At 36.7% G+C, this 20162-nt stretch overlaps 1 protein-coding gene across 1 annotated transcript in view; it reads right to left on the reverse strand.

Annotated features, from left to right (window-relative positions):
* The window catches only part of NAALADL2 (N-acetylated alpha-linked acidic dipeptidase like 2), a gene marked incomplete at both ends in the record, with an annotated part of 329666 nt that overhangs the window by 158835 nt on the left and 150669 nt on the right, over window positions 1-20162 (reverse strand). The window contains one exon of the mRNA XM_080349764.1: window positions 18815-18934. Coding sequence (XP_080205890.1) covers window positions 18815-18934 — 120 coding nt within the window. The remainder of the gene's footprint in view (window positions 1-18814; window positions 18935-20162) is intronic.

The following is a 20162-nucleotide window of genomic DNA, read 5'->3' on the forward strand; positions in this document are numbered from 1 at the left end:
GCCCACTGCTGGTGGTGGTTCCCGCCCTATCACACCCCAGTGCCCCCCAAGGGCTGACACACCTCACCTCCTCTTCTGGAAGCTTCTGGGTTGCCAGGCAGATTATGTGGGCCAGCATACGTGTCCTGGCCTGGCCAATCCCGCTCCTGCTAGAAGTGGAGTGTTTCCTCATTGGTGCAGTCAAACTCATTGGCTCCTCCTCCTCATGGCCAGGGCTGCTGGCAGTGAGGTCTCCCGGAGATGAGGGTCGCCATTATACTTGGTCTAGGAAAATGTATTTAGCCTGTGGTGTTTTTTCAGCTAACCACAGCAATAACGACACCCTAAGTGAATGCTGTTAAACAGGCAGAGGTCAGACTGCAGTATCCTAAGCCTTATATTAATAACAACATGCAGATCAGGCTCCCACCCTGCGTTAACACAGAGGACAGGACTTGAACCCCCATTAGATGCAGCAGCTGCTCCTGTTTTTAGCTTTTTAGTTACAAACTGAACTCTGAAGTGTCATCCAAAAGAGAAGTGATTACAGTCATGAGTGGTAATCCTTTTCACTCAGTAAACAGTACCACAAATAAAGCGCAAATAGGTGTATCTAAGGGATTTTACCTGTCACTACATTAAGAGCTATTAAATATATAATGTGCCTGTTTAAAATCATTGCTGCTTGACTATTTAACCTTTACTTTCCATCCAAGATGAATTTGCATTTTTCATTTTGGAGAATTCTCTGCTCTTTAAAGAACAGATATTTTGAGAAAAAAAAATATAGATCACAATTTCCATGTTTTGTCTTCAAAACACACAGCCAGCTATTCCAAGTGAGAATGACCCAGAGCGAGTTATTGAAGCCACTGTGAGTGGCTGTGGGGAAGCATGTTCACATTGGCATTTGTTCCAGCGGTGAGATGCTATCCATTTGGTATAGACTGGGACTGTAACCCACTGCCAGTGGATTGCTCTCTGCATCCCAGAACAGTCACATCAAAACTGGTAACCTGACAGCATGCAGGAAAATTTAAAGATCAAGAATGTAATAATTATAATTTTGCTTTACTGAAGTTAGTTATTAATTTGCCGTAGATATATTCAACTGAAGTCACAAACCAGACACCTAAATCTGAGTTTTGACATACTTACCCGTGATTAAATAACTGAGTTATTCTCGTACTCTGACATTTATGAGTCAAGCAACAAAATCTTAAGGCAGTGTCATACTAGTCTTAGAAGAAAAACAAAACAAAACCCTAAAGTGTATTACTTAAGTGCTGCCAGCAACCAAACATCAGTGAGCACACATAAGGCTTCTTTTTCCACTTTAAACCTACAGAGTTGAGTACTCTGTATTTCTTGGTTATATGCAATACAAATCAGTTACATGGGTGTATGTTTCCAGGTGAAGGGAGAAGCAGCCCTTCTGACAGGGGGGGTCCATATCTCAGTTTACATTGCAAGTATCAGACTCCTGAAGTCATTCAGATTGCCACAGCCACTGTCCTCTGCCCATAAGGGAAACTCACACAGCTAAGTAGTTCTGTAAGTCATAGTATAGGAGGGATGGCAACTTGTACTTTAACCTCAGAAAGGCATCCTCAAGTTCCTATCCTATATCTGCTACAAGAACTGGCAGGTGGGCTGGAAGACTGAAGAATTAATACAAGATGTACCACACTGTCAGACATAGTAAACAGCAGAGGTCTGTGTGTTACATGCACCTAAAAGCCAGGAATGTGTCCTCTTTTGTGCATTCAATTTACCTCAGCTGTGTTACAACTGCTCCTGGGGATTCTGGGTGTCATTACCATTATTCACTCAACCTCTGCATTAATTCCACCTAATTTCCTGCATTTATGAATGGTTTCCACAAAAAAAATATCTAAACAAGGTAGGATTTGGATATTTAATGGCTTCAGACCACCAACCAAAGCAAAAGTACACACAAAAATGGAGGCGACAATGTGGAAAAAACAACTTATGTTTCTAAAATTAAGAGTTAAATAATCAGTAAGACTAAGGAAGTACCTAAGCAGAAAGAGAAATACCTACTTGCATAAACACCACATGGTGTCCACTGACACTGGAAGTTAGTAATGTTGAAATGCGAACAGCTCAAGTCATCCAACCATCTCTGAGATAAAAGTAAGATTTTCACCTTTACTAGGTCTGTGAGTGTAGGTGTTGCATGGTATCTATCAAGATATTAACAGATGTTCTCACAACCCACATAACAACCAGCCACAGATTTTTAATTAAGGCACATTTGCTGCCTCAAGCAATTGCTGCTTGGGAAGTCTGTTAGATTGTTAAAATACAACTGCCTTCATTAGACCCATGCAAAAAAAAAAAAAAAATCCTTTTCACTTATTATTCTCACAATTATTATCTTGGAAGATTCTGTGAAAAGCTAGTCTATTTCTTTTAAAGTAAAAAACGTGTTCTCTGCTCAACTATTTTCTGGGGTATTACTTTGCATCAAGGTTTAATGCTTTTAAAATAATGCCTTTAACATAATATAACAGTCTCTTTAGATGCTGTATAACATTGTTATGTAGTTTGAAATTTACATTTGGTTTAATTTTATGTTTCTAAGTGGAACACATAATGATATAGAGTATGCTACGTGTAAGCTTCAGGCGTATCTATATATCAACTAGGAAAATTGCATATTATTAATTGGTTGATGAATATTTTACTTTCATTTATGGGAAAGAACAGTGTTTAACTACTTGGTTAGCATGCCTTTAAGTAAATCAATACTCAGAATGAACTTATTTATCTTCCTTATTAGAAAAACAGTCACAAACCAGTAATGATAAAAGAAATGATCATAAAGAATGTACCCCAGTGTATAAAGTTATTTCGAAAACTATAAATATTAAAGAAGTTATTAAAAACCTTAGCAATAAAAGTTCTTTATAAATTATCAGTACTAATTTCCACCCATAAGCTCTCCTAGAAATCCCAAAATTAAAAGTTTGGCTCACATCTCAACAACTAGAATTTTTTCCACAAGACCTTATTCATGAACTGTACTACAGAGAACGTATCATGAGCATATCTTTCATACTGAACAGAAGGGTCTACAGTGGAATATGTAATAAAGCAAAGTACCACATATAATTTGGGTACGGCAAAACTGTAGGAAAACTACACAAAAGACACAACAGCTGAAAAAGTCAACATTTGAAGCTCCTGTTTTTTTCCTAGGTCCTTTCTTTTTCACTGTTTTCAACTCAGCAGAAAAGCACAACAGAGCTTTGGCTCTTCCTGTGACCTGCTAAACAGCCCATTTCACCAAAATGAAATACTAGTAAGAGCTACGTGAAGGAGGTCCAAGGTTGAAGCACTTGATGAGAACAGGGATGGCAGTTGTATTGGTCTGGCAGTCACAAGGCACTACACAGGCATTCATTCACTATCAGTTAAAAAAAAACCCAGAAGTTGAAACCAAAAACCCCCAGCTCTTCTTCAATAAGACTAGTGTACAATTAGTCCATCTACATCAACCCAAAATTATGCCCTTGCCTTCTCATAAAAAACTAAGTGAACAACACAAACTGAAAAATACGTCCAACTCACTGTCAAACATTTTCTATGCAGTGATTACAGAATGGTCAGGGTTGATTAGGAAAGGAAGATCCCAATACCAAAACAAGGTCATACAAAGGGTGGTTAAGAAAGATGTGTTAGCAACACTATTGCTCCCTGTCACTCTGTTCCTCGTCGAAGTCGGGGACAGCAGCCACACTAAAGTCATTTTTGTCTTTCCATGACAATTTCTCGGGGAAGGCAAGGAAAGACCAAAATAAAATACCTTTTCAAACCTTGTATGTTGAAAACAAACACAGTTCCCTCTAATGGCCCCACTAAAAAGATTTAGCACCACTTACAGCTCCTAGAATTCCACTGAACTGACTTTTAAATGACAAACAAGGAATACCGTAGTTAGAAGATGAAAGAAAAAGAAATACAATGAAGCCCATGATCAATCAATTTCTGTTACACCACTGTTTTTTCTTGAAACAGAATTCTCAGTAAAAATCTTTAAACATACACAACTTTACTCTGTAAAGAAAAAAAAAAAAAAAAAAAATCACAAGATGAATGAATGGTCTGACCCAGAAAATGAAGAAGACATTCTTATCCCTGGTGTTTAGCACAGCAGAGGAATCTACAGAAAATGAGCGAATAGTTCGAAGTTCAGACAAGCATTTTCTCATACAACATCTTTGCAAATGAGGCAAGCAGTAAAACCAGCATAAACAGAAATTTCTGTTTTCACTCATTAGTTCCCTTCTCTGGTGACAGATTGGCAGTGATGACTGATCTTTGTACCTACCATCACTTGCAACTGGTCAAAAAGGTGCCAAGAAAGCCAGTTCAAGGTTACACGGCAAGCTTACTTTTGGAGCACTTATTAACAGAAAATCCACCTACATCCATTCTATTTAGAATATTAATAGTTACTGAAATCATTGTGTCTAAGGCTGCATTGAATTACACCAGCTTTACACCAACACAACACTCTGAATTTCAATTAACTTAAACTGGGTAAGAAACTGAAAGATTCAGACTTTGTACCCTTCTATGTGTAGCAAAACTAATTCTTCCAGGAGATGGAAAACTGTTTAATACACATTAAAAAGTTAGGATTCTTTTTAATATTAAATGGTAAAGATTAATCCTAAAATAGACAAAGTACATAAAGAATCGTCAATTGTAGAAATAGAGGCAACTTAGACCAACAGAGAAGCAAATTAATTAATCCCTGTCTTTCCAAGAAGAGTCTATATGCCAATAGAAAACACTGAATAGCTAAGCAGTTCTGTTAAGATACTTAAAGCAGAATGACAGAGGTTTAAAAGTCTAATTTACCTTTTTGAGTTTTTGCCAGCATCTACTAAACTATCCTCTGAAGAGAATAATCTGTTCATGTGATATTCCATGAAGATACTGAGCTTAAAATACAACTGACAGTAAAAATCTTCTCTAACACAGCTCAGCTCTTCATACTCCATAAGATAATATTTGATGATTGGAAAATAACTTAAGACTTTGAAGTCTGCCTTAAAAACATTTCTATTAATTTCATCTCACAGTCACTGATGTTAATTTCCAGTCTTACCATCTAAGATCTTCTCTGGATCTGAGTCCAAGCATTTGTGTAACAACTTGTGGGTACTCCCACTGCTGTACAACCCTTAGAATCATAACGCTTCTTCCAGCAGCCATGTCAACAAGTTGGCAATGGACACATATACACCGTAAAACAGGGCGCTAAGTCAACAGGTTCCTTCTGGTTTCTAGAAAAGTGGATAAGCACAACTCATTAGAACAAACCAGTTATTTTACTCCATCTGGAGAAAGAACTTTTATGACTGACTGTAAAATGAGGGCATAATGTCTTGAGATAAACCAGTGAAGATGTCTGCTTTCCAACCGTAAGACCAGATTTTTCCATTCTTTGGTCCTGACATCTTTAAAAACACTTGCTGATGTGCTGTTTCTGAAGACCTGAGCAATTTTGATAGGGACCAAAAAAGCTGTACTTTTCCAGAAGGCACTGATAACTAATGATCAGTCTTGGCTTAATTTATTTACTTGGCTGGCTCTGCCACAACAAATTAGTCAATGAAGTTACTTTGATTTATCTGCTACATGCAGCATTAACCTGGGAGGGGGGTAATATTTTTTTAGGGAGGAAAAAAAAAACAACAACAAACCAAACAAACAAATAACCAACCAACCAAATGTCCCACATTGAAATCTTGTATGCTTCTTTGAAATGTTTTGATTCTGAAACACAATGTTTCAAGAAATATGTTTTGATATATTCTCCTAGCAAGCAGAAGGCAGCAGGGGTACACAACTGAGATCAGAGATCAGGTGACAATACAAAATCTGATAAATCCTCTCAAGCCATTTGCTCAATTACACTCACAGTTCTGAATTTACAAATCTGTGATAAATGTAGTTGGGTCCAAAGGCTCCCTTTTGAGAGAAAAGCCCCACTTTTGAGACAGATGCAAAAAGAAGATATGTAGCTTTCTAGGATCACACAGATAACTGTAGAAGGTGGATTTGAACTGTAACGATGCTGATAAGTCGATACTTGGAGAAATACACAAGCCTTTCTTTAATAATAAGATAACCTCTGCTTTATTTGCCTCAGAAGTAGCAGAAGAAGTACATATTAGAAGAATTCAGATAAAATACTTGGTTTTTACTTAAAAAAAATATTTTGCCTATGCCATTTCCTCCATGTATTTCTACTCTTTAGTACTGCTGAAAATACTAAAGTATATTGCTTGTTTATTCAATGATTGACTTCCATAACCGTATGCTCTCTAGGTCTATATGCAGCTTGTGTTGTCCAGCTTCATTTATAACACATAAATTTACCAGTAAGTACAAGAGTTCTATTCAGACAGCAGTAAAATTCAAAACCATACATTATCACACTTGTATTACTAACATTATCACTTCACATCATCGTTCTTCCTCTAAATCTCATAAAGCAATAAACAACATGTATTATCTATCAGCATAAAAATTCCAGATGGTTTTAGCCAGGAAACTGGCATATGTGGATTTCAAGACACAAGATATATAGCTTTGTCCAAAAACAATTATTAGTAAACTGATTTCCAATATGAAAGTGTACCATTGGTAATTAAATTGACTGAAATGTTAATGTGGTACCATTCCAAAGGCTTAAGTCAAGAAGATACAAAAGGAAGTGTTGCTTCCTCTTGAAGGACAAAATACACATCTGCCTTTAAATATACTTGGTTTGTGTTGGTTTTTTTTTGCGAGGGAGTATAGTTAGAGAATATGACAACAGCTATGTTAAATATGTCTTTTTTCCTAGTATTTACAAACATCTTCAGAGGCAAATCAAATCATCATGTAACACATCTTGGCCATAAGACACCAAATAAATTAATTTCAGAAAACAAGTTTAGAATCTGCTTGGGTATTACATGGTTAAAGAGAAGAGACTTCTGAGGCATTAGCTCCTGTTATACTGTCTATTAATCTTGAGGCCAAACTGCCAGCACGCAGCTGGCAACTTCAGATTTCTGTCATTTACTCTGGTGTGTTCACTTGTAGACTAGAGCTGAAATATTTTGTGGGTAGATTGCTATATCTAGTTTTGTTTTGTAATAAGTGGTAAAGCATTGCCAGAGTTTTAAATACATACTTTCCCAAATGTGCAATTTTATATCAAGAAATCATAGGTATGTACATAGTGGAACTCACCACCACAAGATATTGTAGAGGTATAGACGGGGTCACAAGTGGAATACACCCATTCGTGGAATATCCATGCTGATAATCAAATCAGCGCAGACACATTGTCCACCTCGGGAATTCACACCACCAATGACTGCCATTTTGGGGGAATGTGTACCAAAGTAAAAAAAAGTACTTCGTATTTGCTTTGTAACTCATACACTTCCCCTAAGCGTGAGCCATGTCAGGTAAGCGTTTCAGGCTGACAGAGGACATTTCTTATGTTATGTTCTCATAATAAAGATGGAGACTTTTTTCTGGTCAGTAAGAATTTCTTGACAGAAGCCACAAGCAGACAATAATTCTGGATGAGCGACTGTCTGTGCATGACACCATGACAGTTTATGGTAACAACATTTCAAGAATAACAGTACTAGGCTATGGCCATGACCTTATCATCATATGAAAGTTACACCTGAATAAGCACCAGACATGTCTTCTTTTGCTAACGGGGACTTGGTCCTGTCAAACACACTAAGCAATACACTGAAATATTTTCTTTTCGTCAAATAAATGGTTTTCTAATGCACTTAAAGATAAGGCTGTGCTTACATGTTCTTCTGGAGCAAGAGCAAAATGCTGGAAACCTCACTGTATGAAGCTTATCCCTCTAGTGAGAAATAAACTTTTATTGTCATATTAACAGTCAAACTAATTTGGGCATTAACACATAGGTTTTCCCAAAATGAAATAATGTACTCTAAGTTTTATTCTGCTTGTTTGCTGAATAGAAAAAGGGAGAAATAGGAGCTATAAGCTACTCTCCCACTGTTAGCACTGCTGTCACTAAGCATTGAACAATTCTGCACTTTTGGTAGGTCAGAAGCAATCCTTATTTTCTGAATCTGTATGCTTTGAAACTATTTTATTTTCAAAGAATATAAAGCACTTTGAGTGGGAACAGCAGATTTAGTCCTTTCAATGTTCAATGAATATCTACAGCACTCACATCAAAATTCATTCCAGTCAGGTCTACTTGCAAACAGTACAAATCAATAAATTATCATTTAAAAAAAAAATCTCATCTAAAAAGCAAAGTGTATTTGTGAGACCCACTTTACACTTGCAAAGGGTACAAGCTTTCCAGAAGAAAGTACATGCAGAAATGAGCAGATGAAAACAAAACACTACACACATTTGCAAACAAATTACATTGTATATACAATGTTGCACACACACACACACAAAATTCTGGGTATGACTGGCTCACATGCTTTCTTTTCTTTTTTAAGTGGTACCATCTCAACCTCTCATAATTAGCTCATTTCTGATTAACTGTATCACACTGAAAAGAAAAAAAATGTAAATCAAATACTCTGTAGTGAAAATTTCTGCTCTTTTATCACACTCTGTATCACCCTCCCAACCCCATTTTGTTGGCCAGGGCGAAAGCCATTTTTTAAAGATGCTCCCCCAAATACCAGGTGTGAAGCACTGTGTAAATACTTACACTATTTCTTAGATCTTTCAAAATAAGAATGATATATATACTGTTTTGAATGGGATTGCTGCTACCTACAGTTTTTACACAGAAAAAGGTCACAATTCTCCTAATACAGTCTAAATATCTTCTCTGTGTCTCATTTTTATGGCTCACGTACAGCACCTTACAACAGAGACAACTTGCATTGCCAGGCACAGCAAGTGCCCATAAAGCCTGTGCAAGCCTCACCATTTATCTCATATAGGGAACAGCAGATCCAACGTATCACAGATGTATGCGATCAACTGGATTGCTAACAGAATCAGAAATTAAGATGTCATATGCATTTACTGAGAGACAGCAATGTCTACAGCAGTCAGAGGCACAGGACTAATTCGTTTCCAATCTGTCATAAATATTTCTTAAACCTGGTATACAAGAATTGCTTGAATTAGCAGATTTGGTCTTACCTTTTTCTCTTATACTCTATAATATGATAAACAGGCACGAGCCATGGTCAGGTAGTTAAGTGGATTAAATGTTATCGGTTTTCCCCTGAGATGACAGTAGGAGGCCTGACTGAAATGAGTTGTCAGGTGAGTTTCCCAGTGGACATTTTATATCATAAAACCATCACACAGAACTGAATACTGATATAAAAGGCAATATAGTCAGTTCCCACTCCAGGGAAAACCAAGATTGACTTAGAAGTGAAAAATATGCTTCCCTCTTATTGAAAGGGTGGTCTCTCTAGGCTGCCTCAAGGTCACTTCTGAGGCTGCATGGGGAGAGTTCTTATGAGTTCTTATGATGCCTGCATAATAACTTACAGAAGAAAAACATAAATAACAGGTCCAACTGTCAGTGCAGACACTCCTCCGGCCTTCAGAAAATGCAAAAACTCTGTCCTCCATCTAAAATATTACCTGTATCCAGACACAGCTGTGCACTGTACTGACAGATCTCGGCCAATGTACATACTATAATTATTTACAGTTATAAGACTATCATCAGCAAATGTGGAGGTTTCTTTTGTTTAGTTCTTTGGGTTTTGTTTTCGTTGTGTTTTTGTTTTTTGGGGGGGTGGGGGTGGTGGTGTTTGTTTGTTAATCTGATGAAAAAACTGAGAAATGTAAGTAAAAATATAAAAGGTATGTGAAATTTGGAACTATCAATGAAAAATGTTACTAGTCTAATAAACAGTAACTTATAACATTATTATTTAACATAAATTAATAAATATTACTAGGTTAATAATATGGGATCCTAAGCCACTTTAGGAAAGCAATCCCAACCAAATTTAACTCAAGGTTCCAGGGGCGGTGATCACGCAACGTTTGTTTTCTCTCCCAACAAACATCAGGAAGCTTAGGGATCTTTTTTATGCAACACCCTTGACTGACCATTCATATCAAAAAGCATCAAAACCAATACTCAAAAGAAAACCCCAAGCAAAAAACAAAAAAAACCACCACGAATGATTACAACTCAAACTTCAAATATGGAAAATTAATTGCTTTCAGAAAATTGCTTAGAATAAATGTAATACTAAAAACAAAACAAAATTTTAAAACAAACAACCCCCCCCCCAAAAAAAAAAAAAACCCACTCAGAAGCATAAGAAAACAGTATAACATATAAATTGAAACAAGTTGCCATTTACTTAGAGTTCTAGAGGAAACAAGAAAGACAAGTTTAAATTTGTTGAGCATGTTGCTGTCTGTGAATTATTCACTCAGACCTAAAGATGAAATTAAAATGCCTGAGTACTCATGTTGAAATGCACAATCTTTTCCTGTTAAGTGAAAAATATGTTAATTGTGAAAGAACTGCCTTCTGAACAGAAGGTTAGTTTAATGTTTTGGCAACTGAAACAAAATGTTCCAAATGGCTAATGCTGTACTTGCAAACACGGTGCCAATTGTATTTGTAATGATGGACTTAGTGTTTTGCTTTTCAATTCATGCAGAGGCATCAAGAGGCCCTAATGGCTAAAAGTGAAATTTTGACTTTGGTGTTCTACAACTTTTTCAGCATTACATAGAGAAAATAAAAAAATATAATGCTAAAAGTCACCCTCCTTCACTCCTCCATCAACAAGGAACTTCCAAAATCCTGAGGACAAGCAGTTATATATTTTATCCAGGTATGCTCTGCAAAATCCAGCTACAGAAGATCTGAAAAGTGTGCATCAAATAAACCTAGGGAAAATAATAAACAACCTTCATAGGCTATAGAATGCAAAGTATAAAACCCTAGTTTCACTGATGCCAAAGAAAAGGTTGGCTATCAGCGTTCAGCAAAACCATGTTTCTACTGAAAGTTCTGATACGATGCAAATCACAGGTGTATTTGAATGGGCAGAATTCAGATTTTCATATGTAAATCACAAGTGATGATATTGTGCACCAGTTCTCACAGATGAGTCTCTAAAGCCACGCAGAACAAATGCAGATCAAATCAAGCTCTGAACCTGGCTGTATTTCCTAAAGTGTAGGACCAGCCTCCAAGTTATTTCTATTCAGAAAGCCCACTGGGTTACTGAAGCATATTTTTTCTTAACTCTGTTAACTAGGATGCACTTTATAGGATAGATTGTAAAAAAAAAAAGACCAGCAAAATAGGTGCCACAAGCAGCAGTAATCTGTGACATCCTGATTTACCCAGTAAGATCTTGATTCTATGAACAAATTTATGTATTGTTGTAATTTGTTAAATAAAGTTTTACATAAATATTATGTTCAGTAATGACTTTTGATACCTTTCAAACCAGTTCACAGACACAGAAAAAAGAAGAATTATTAAGAAGTAATTAATATGAAATAAGAAAAAAAGACTAAAAGAGCATAAAGAGGCCAGACAATAGGCATAACTTTTTTAATATAATAACTCCTTTTAATGTAATAACTATAGTAACTATTACAGAACATGCCATAGAATTCAAACCCACTACAGAATGAGACGGGTACTTATAAAACCACTTGTTGCCAGAATAAAGATGTTTTCCTCTAGTCTCTATTCTGCAAAGTAGAAAACAAGTGGCCCATCCAGTACTGCCCTGTAATTACCCTTTGCAGAGTTGTTCAAGTGGGCAGTTCTGCAGATTGATGGCACGGATTGCATTGCTTCACCCAGTCCAGGGGCTGACACAAAGAACCTAAAGGCAGATAGGCTTGTTCTGGCAGGACGAGATTTTATATATTCACTCCTCATCTCTAATCAAAGCTCCTGTATCTTCCATTTTCTTTTTCTCAGCTGCTGTTGAAATCAAACAGTATGTGCTGGAACACGTAAGGTGAAAAAAGGTCCAGATAATTTGTCTGTTGATGGCTCTTTTGTGAAGTCCAAGCTAACCTAACCTGAAGGGCCAGGTCAATTAGCAGCTCAGGTAGAAAGAGGTGCCTATAATTCCGTACACAAGCAGCAGAAAAAGTGCCAAGACCACTTGCAGAAGCACAACTAGGGCATCTGCAGAAAGAAAATTTAAAAGGTTTATATTTTATGATGGAAAGACAAAGTGTGTAAGTCTTTCCTATTGCCCTGCACACGAATATCTGATCAGCTGTGTGGATTTAGGGCTCTGAGGTACAAATTGAGGCAATGGATTTCTTTACTCAGCTCTGCCTCAGACAATTGCCTCACAGCAAAGCCATTTCACTTGACTTTGCGCCATTTATCAGGACATAGCACTCAGACAGTAAATTGGATGATTGCATCTACTACTCACTTTTTAAGGGCTTGATAAAATAGAAAATTATGCTTGGGTTTCACACCTCTAAAATCTGACAAGAGCTTCAGAGAACCCCAGAAAGAAAATTTTATGAGTAGGCCATCCTCCATTTTTGAATGGAAGCCATTTATTCCCTCACTCAATTTAAGCCCATTGTACTACAAAGGAGGAGATCTGCTATAAAATGGTCAGCCCTTTCCCTCAGGAAACAGCGATTCATAATGGGAGCTAGACTAATTTTTCAAAGGATGCATTTAATATATGTAGTGAATGTGCAATTAAACACCCAATTGAGTATATGAATATTTAGAATTATTTTCCCAAGAGAAAATTAAGTGTTCAGTGTTATTGAAGACAGTCGAGTAGCTAAGAATTCAGTGTTTGATTCAGCAGTAGGACTTCAGGACCTTCTGTATCAAAGCAGAAGAGAGAATAGGAACTACAGCTGGGACTGCAAAATTCCGTGGCACCAGAAATGCAGAATAATCAATACCTACTTTTGCTCATTAATTTACATGTCCCCTCATTTACTCTGCTAATAGCACATTTCTCCTTCCATTCAAACAAATCCAGGGGTTTGTAATCAAAAAGGAAATAAGTAATAACGAAAAGTCCCTTTACTGATGCAACCAAAACGTTAATTACTTGAGAATATTGACAAGTTATGCTACAATTATGCTTCCTCCCAGATATCAATTGCTTTTCTCCTACCCCACCCCTTATAAATTCTTCATACTGCCTAGAAGAGCTTCTGTAACTTTTATCCATACTACCTATACCTATGGCTTGAATTTTCAAGAAGGGAAGGAATACAATATCATTAAAAATTGCATAGCACTCACATTGGAAATGGGTATATAGAGATTTAAGGAGCCTTGGAAAAAAATTCCATTCTACTAGAGGAAAACAAAACAAAACACAACACAACAACAAACAAATAAACAACAACAACAACAACACCTCCAACAAACCAAACAAAAACAACAGTGTCCTTAAAAACAAAACATATGTAGGGCGTTGAAGTTCCCTAAAAAAACATTTTGGTCAATACAGTTTATATATATATGTTCACATATGTACACTCTGTACCTATATATTTATCTGTACATACATATACACACACATATACCTGTATATATATCGGAAAGGAGGAAGGGATGGAAGGAGAGAGAGACTCCAAGTTAAATGGAAATTTAAAATGTAATCTTCACAGTTACATGTGCTAGCCATAAAACATACCAGACAAAAAGAAAGAAAAGTGTAGAAAATAGAAAAGCGAAATAGCTTTTTCCAAAGTAAACTTATTTAAAACTAACACAGTTATTAAATAGAAGTCTTTTTGCAAATTGCCTTTATTCTGGGGATCTTTAATATTTTCCATTTAGTAAATCCTTATCCGTAAGTGCTTGCCAATAACCTCTGCATAAACATGCAAGCATCCACATTTCTAAACTTCATGACAGTTAAAAAGCAATTTTATGAATATTTATGAAGGCAGTAAATTATTAAAATAAATATAGATATTTACACATTAGAACAACATCTTCATTTAATGGATGTGGAAAAAATGTTAATATGTGAACATTTTAAAGATAAAGTGGTTTGGCCTTCAGGGCTTTTGTTACTCTATTAAAAGTTAATTTAGGACAGAAATTACAGCTTTTTCTTGAATCTCAACCCAAAAAGATTAAATCATGATCAAGACTCACAACACTTTTCAAAAAATGAATCCAGTAATGGTATTTCCAGAGGCTGGATATTGAAACTGCTGTGCAGTTCTCTCTGAAAAAAAGCGCCTCCTCTGGCTTCTTTAATGTGCTCACAGTGGTGACATAGATGAGTTTTATGGCAGAGGAGCTGGGTGCTGATGAGGTGGTTTCATCAATCTTTCTGTCACCACACATTTTATACTATTAGAATATGTTTCTTGTCTACAAACGCAGCAGGCAACTCAAGTTGCTCTTTCTCAAGAAGGTGTTCTATGTCACAGAAGTGATTTGCTTAATCACTAGTAATAAAAATCATCATCTTTCTCCACATTTATGTATCCTCCTGATTCAAGGACATCAGGGAGGAGTCTGCTCTGACCTCCTGTATGCAAATGGTCCCTGAAGTTCACCAGTGATCCAAATTACCTAAGTTGCACCAAAACCCAAATTTTCCTTCTAGCCAGAATACAAGGAGGCAGTCACTTCCAGTCTGAGGGTATGAGGAGGCAAGTATCTACCTTCGTTTATGGTACTTAATGCCAGAAGTTGTGCTTCACTTCTGTTCTGCATTTGTCTCATTTCAGCTTTCTCCTTAAGGAAGTTTTTCTTCTTTCTTAATCCAGTCCCCTCTTTATTCAGAAACAAGCCAACTCTTACAAGTGTCTCAGACTAGTCATGAGATCCATTTAATAGTAACCACAGTAGTTCAAAATTTTTCCTTCGGTCAGTTATTCAGCACCATGCCCTTTAGTCAAAGATTAGTAGCATCATGGCTCTATCAAGTTAATGAATCATCTCAGCACTCCCCCATACTCTTCACTTCTCAGTCCCCTGGCTGAGTTTGTGCTGGTATAGAAAATGGTCACTGCAGGTGCTGGCAGCAGTAAGTTCCTAAACCTTTCAGTTTAATTTGAAAATTACTCTGCCCTTGCCATACTATAACTTGCTCCAGCCCTTGAAGTATTTCTACCATTCTTTTCTCCCACTTCTAATATTCATTTTATAACAGAGTCTTGCTCCCTTATGGATCTTAATAGTGCTATATCAATGGCAACACCCCTTTCTAAACCTCCACTCCAATCTGTGATTTATATATACATTAATATACATCCTTATGCTTTTTTCTTCACAGTAATGTAAGACCTGTGTTATTTTTTTTTTCCCCTGGAGTCAATGCTCTTTTTGACATTTTACCCTGCTATAAAGGTAGGGTCCCTGCTCTTTCTTTTCACATGTATAATTTATGTGGCTGTAGTAAGATACTCTCAATTTGCAAAGGTCCAGCTTAAGGGGTTGAGATGTGTCTGTGCTGATACTCCAGGAAAGGTACCCCTGCCGTAACTGCCACCCCTCTTGCCCTGATCAGATACAATGTTTTGTTTCAGTGGGACAGAAATACAATACTCCCAATAAAATCTGAAAATCATATTCTATTACATAAACTAAGGTCAGATTTCTACAAATCTTGTTCTCACAAAGCAACTTAAATTTATGTACCTCACCAAATCTAATCAGAATTTTTTCTCATTAAGGATTCAAATGCATATTCTAACAGTACATTAACTTCAGGTTTTTCTGTATATTCCAAATTGCCTGTATAGTCCATTTCCAAGTTACTATAAGCTCTGTACCCTGTCTGTTGTTTCAGTGTGTCTGAAGATATGAGAGATGGGTCCAGTCTGAAAAACTGAAAGTAGAAGTTCCAAATTATTCTCAACCTTGATCATCCCCCAAAGTTCGTACCATATCCAACCTCCATAAAATACTAAACTAAACCTCTACAGCAAAAATATTGTCAGTAACACACTTATTTTTTCCAAATATTCACATTTCCATCACTTGGGCTTATTTCTATAAATTATTCTCTTGCATATCAAGCTGTTTTCTACCAGCACATACTTCCTTCTGTTAATGTGACATAAAGACTACAGAAATGTTGTTCAGTTTCCATGAAAATCTTTCTGCCAGCAGCAGTTTACTATTACATTCAGGCTTTTTCCATTGGACTCAATACAGAGAGAAAGAACAGTCGAGATTAATTAAAAAAACACAAAAGGGGAAAATAGGAAAAATACATGAAAAACAGTAGTTGATGATGGCAGTAAAAGAGAGGCAAAAAGCATACCCATGCAAGAGAAAATGCAAAGCTGAAAAATAAAGACATGATTAGAAACTGTGTTATGAAGATGAAGCCTCAGTGCAGGATCTATAGAAATAAGACCCAAATCCAGAGTGAAGTATTTGTATAATATAAAGCAATAATAATGAGAAACTAAAGAACATTAAAATGTGAAAAATACAAGTTAAATACCTAAATTAGGAAGAAAATCAGTAAATATATATATAGCGACAGCTCTGTTACGAACTAGTGTTGTGTTTTAATGTGATGTAAAACCAAGCACATGGAAGAGAGAGATAAGGAAAATATAGGCAGAGGGAAGTATTTGCTGAAATAGAAATGTGAGACTCAATATGTTCAGAAACATAAAAATTAGGGGAAAAGAAGATACAAAAAGTGGATTCAGTGGTGAGATACTGGGCCCATTTAAACCAGCAGGACTTGCTGTTTAAAGCAATCTTTCTCATACTTTTAATAGCTTACAATTATTTCACAGCCAAAGAGACACAATTTATCTTCTAAAAAAAAAGACAGTTTACAACCTCAAACAGAAGAAATCAAAAATAAAGGGCAAACTTCCAAACTGCAGGAGCAGAGCACAAAATGCGGGTTTGCGGAGTTGTATTTTTAGCTCAGGGCCGCAATGTGCATTCAAAGTCCATCTCCTGATCATACCATGCTTTGGTTCATATTGTGCAACAGACTCAGAATGTGCAAAATCGATTCTTTTGGAATATCAGAGAAGCACCAGAAGAGTTGGGGTGGCCTCAGACACCACTGAGCATTGACTTCTTGGGCCCAGACTACAGCCAACCCAAACTAAAAGTCCCTGAGATGTGCTCTGTCCTCAGGGCCAATCCTTTTGCCCTGCTCCTTCAGCCTGCACTACTTGCTAATTTAGACTCACTAAGTGCTTACAGGAACACAAATTAAATGGGTAAAACGTCCATCTCATAGACAGTTTAGACAGCCCTATTACAGCAAACTTCTCATCTTTATCAAATTCCTACTTTCTGAGCCCCAACTGCTGTGTCATTGGTTTTGTCAGTTTGCAGTGAAATGCAGTATAAGATCTATGATGGAAATGATGGACAACAGCCAAGTTCTAACGATAACTGACCTTTTACGGGTGTAATCAGATTGCATCTAAATAATTTAAGTAAACAGCTAAAGCTACTCAATTGAAAATGGCATGTTTATTGAGATAAATATTACTCCTATAGAAAAATCATTATGTGGTTAGTTTCTGAAACAGTGTTGTGGTCCAGATTGCGCCTTTTATCGTTGACAGAGCAGATCCTGATTCTCTTAACTATAAGATTTGGAGTTACCATTCTTTTATAATTGCTTTTGTGAATTGGGAATGAATTGTTCAAATATTTATTGGGCTAGTGTATCTTCTGAAAGGCAAATAAGGCATTTTATTTATAAAATGTTTGCAATATAAGGCAGTTACTTGACATCTAGAGGCTAAATGTGGTTTGTATGTTGATTCTACTATGTCTAATGCGCAAGTGGACTAGCAAGCTCCATCTCTGCGCTCTCTGCCAGCTCTAGAGTTGGAGGAGAATGAACAGTCACACACACACCCACATACACCGCTCCCACACATAACTGCAACCCAAGGAGGAGGAAGGAGCAGAAGAAAAACACAGTTCTTGTTCTGAACTGGTGGTAACACATCCATAGTCCAGTAAATCCTAGTGATTTTACAGGAGTGAGTGATCATTAATGGCAGGGGGAGTAAATGCCTATCTCTGTATCTCCGGGCAGCCTGCTGACACATTTTATAGAGCAGAAAACACCACAGAACTCAATGATCTTTTCCAGTTCTCAGTCCCTTTCTTCCCTCTGAGCTGGTAAGGACGGCAGAAAGAACCAAGGCGGCAAAAGCAAATCCTCCAGAGAGCAAGCCTATGTTACATCATGAAGAAATCAAGTTATGATGTCATTTCTTAAAGCCATAGACAGTGTTAGTATAGTCCCCCTTTCAGTGTACACCCTTGGTTGCAATCTCAGTGCTGGCAGCAGCACATCCGTGGCAATGCCAGAGGGCTGAGCTTCAGACAGGGGGCTCAGTGGGACAGGACAGACCTGCAGAAGCCGGAGGCCAAGCACGATGTACAATTACGCAGAAACAAAAGATTTCAGTGCAGTGTTATATGTACACTTTTAGTGGACACAGATCCAACTACCCCTGCTCTCAGTTGCCTTCCTGATACCTCCCCAGCATGCTTTGTTATTTCTTTTAGGGAATCCTTTATTTGCCAAAAGGCGTATAGTACACTCAGAAAAAATATGGGACACTACTGGGGTACTGTGAGATATGCAGCAAAATAAAAAACCGTGACACATAAAAGGCACCGTAGATCAAAGTGGCTAGTATTAAGGAAGAATCCGAATGCCAGTAAATCCTGTCTTACTGGTAAAGAACGTGAAAGTCTTTGTTTTGGTATTTTGAAACTAAAAAAAAAACCAAAAAACAAAAAACCCCAAACAAATAAATAATGAAACTAAAGTGCAACAAGCATTTGACTAACCTTATAAAGTAGAGGTGACTGTCCTAGCTTCAAAAGTGCAATTTTTTTGGTGACATTTGTAGTGGCTTGAATCCGGATCAAGTCTTCAATGGTCCCATACTGTACATCAACAAGTTCTGCCTGCAAAGAGAAGGCAAAGTTTAGACTACACCTATAACCACGCATCACTGAGGGTGCTCCTTCCACAGAAATCAAGCTGTTTGTGTAAGTACAAGCACCTGAGCAGAGTTCTGCAATTATCTTACCCCTATTTCCTTATCAGGATTATCTGTAATAATAAAGAGCTTACAAATTCAATCTAATAGATACACATTTATATCCTTGCAGTTTTCATTCACAATTCATCAGCTCTGATAAAGACACTTTGTTTTTGCCAGTGGTTATAATAAGTGGTGTTGATTCTGATGAGAATTTCCCCTCATTCGCTACAGTAATGTATTTAAAACCATATAAGGGATACTAACTTACTTCTGTTAATTTTCTTAAATGGCATCAGTCTTGTAACGCATTTCATTAAAGGAGTGAATGATTATACTGGTCAACTATAAAAATGTACAGGTAATACATACTTCACCAACCTACAGTTTTATTATGTGGTCTCATGTGATTCCTGATCTTACATTAACTATTGAAGTATTTTCTTAAAATCCATCAGTTATCTAAACACTATACTCAGACAACCATATTGATAACAGACTACAGCACTCTGATGCACAAACTTTTCTATTAATACGTATTTTTAAATTATTTAGAGACACTTCGAACTAAATTAAAAGTGTTTAAAGCATGAAGATTGTCAGCTCTTCAGCTAGGACACAGCAAGAACATGTAGAAAAGGTCTAAGTTATTATTAAATGTCAAGCATTGGTAGTAATGGAAAAATACTTCAAGATATGCTTTCAAGAATTTATATATATAATTTAAGAAGGACCAAGGACATTTTTCTCACACATTCATAGCAATAAATCCTGGAGAAGACCAAGTATGAGGATAATCAGTCTTGTACATTATTATTTTAGAATGTTATGAAGCTCTCATGACACCATTGAGGACATTCTGGAACTCCTAATTCCCTACACAGTATTCACATAAAACACAAATACAAAAAGACACAAGAATATTACATGACTGTTTAAAAATTAAAATAAGAGGAGTAGTAAAAGATAGAAAAGTTTCTCTTCCAGTTTCGTTTTGGAAACTTCATTGCCAAAGGCAACAGTTCTGATTTTGGGCATTTCTACAAAAATTTACATTTAATTTAAATTCTAGCAACAGTTGCTTAGGATACATAGGATGTGTGACCTTTTCCTAGATCACTGAACCCAGGTATTTTTGAAAGTATTTGCCA

This window comes from Nesoenas mayeri (assembly GCF_963082525.1).
Source record: "Nesoenas mayeri genome assembly, chromosome: 9".
NCBI lineage: Eukaryota > Metazoa > Chordata > Aves > Columbiformes > Columbidae > Nesoenas > Nesoenas mayeri.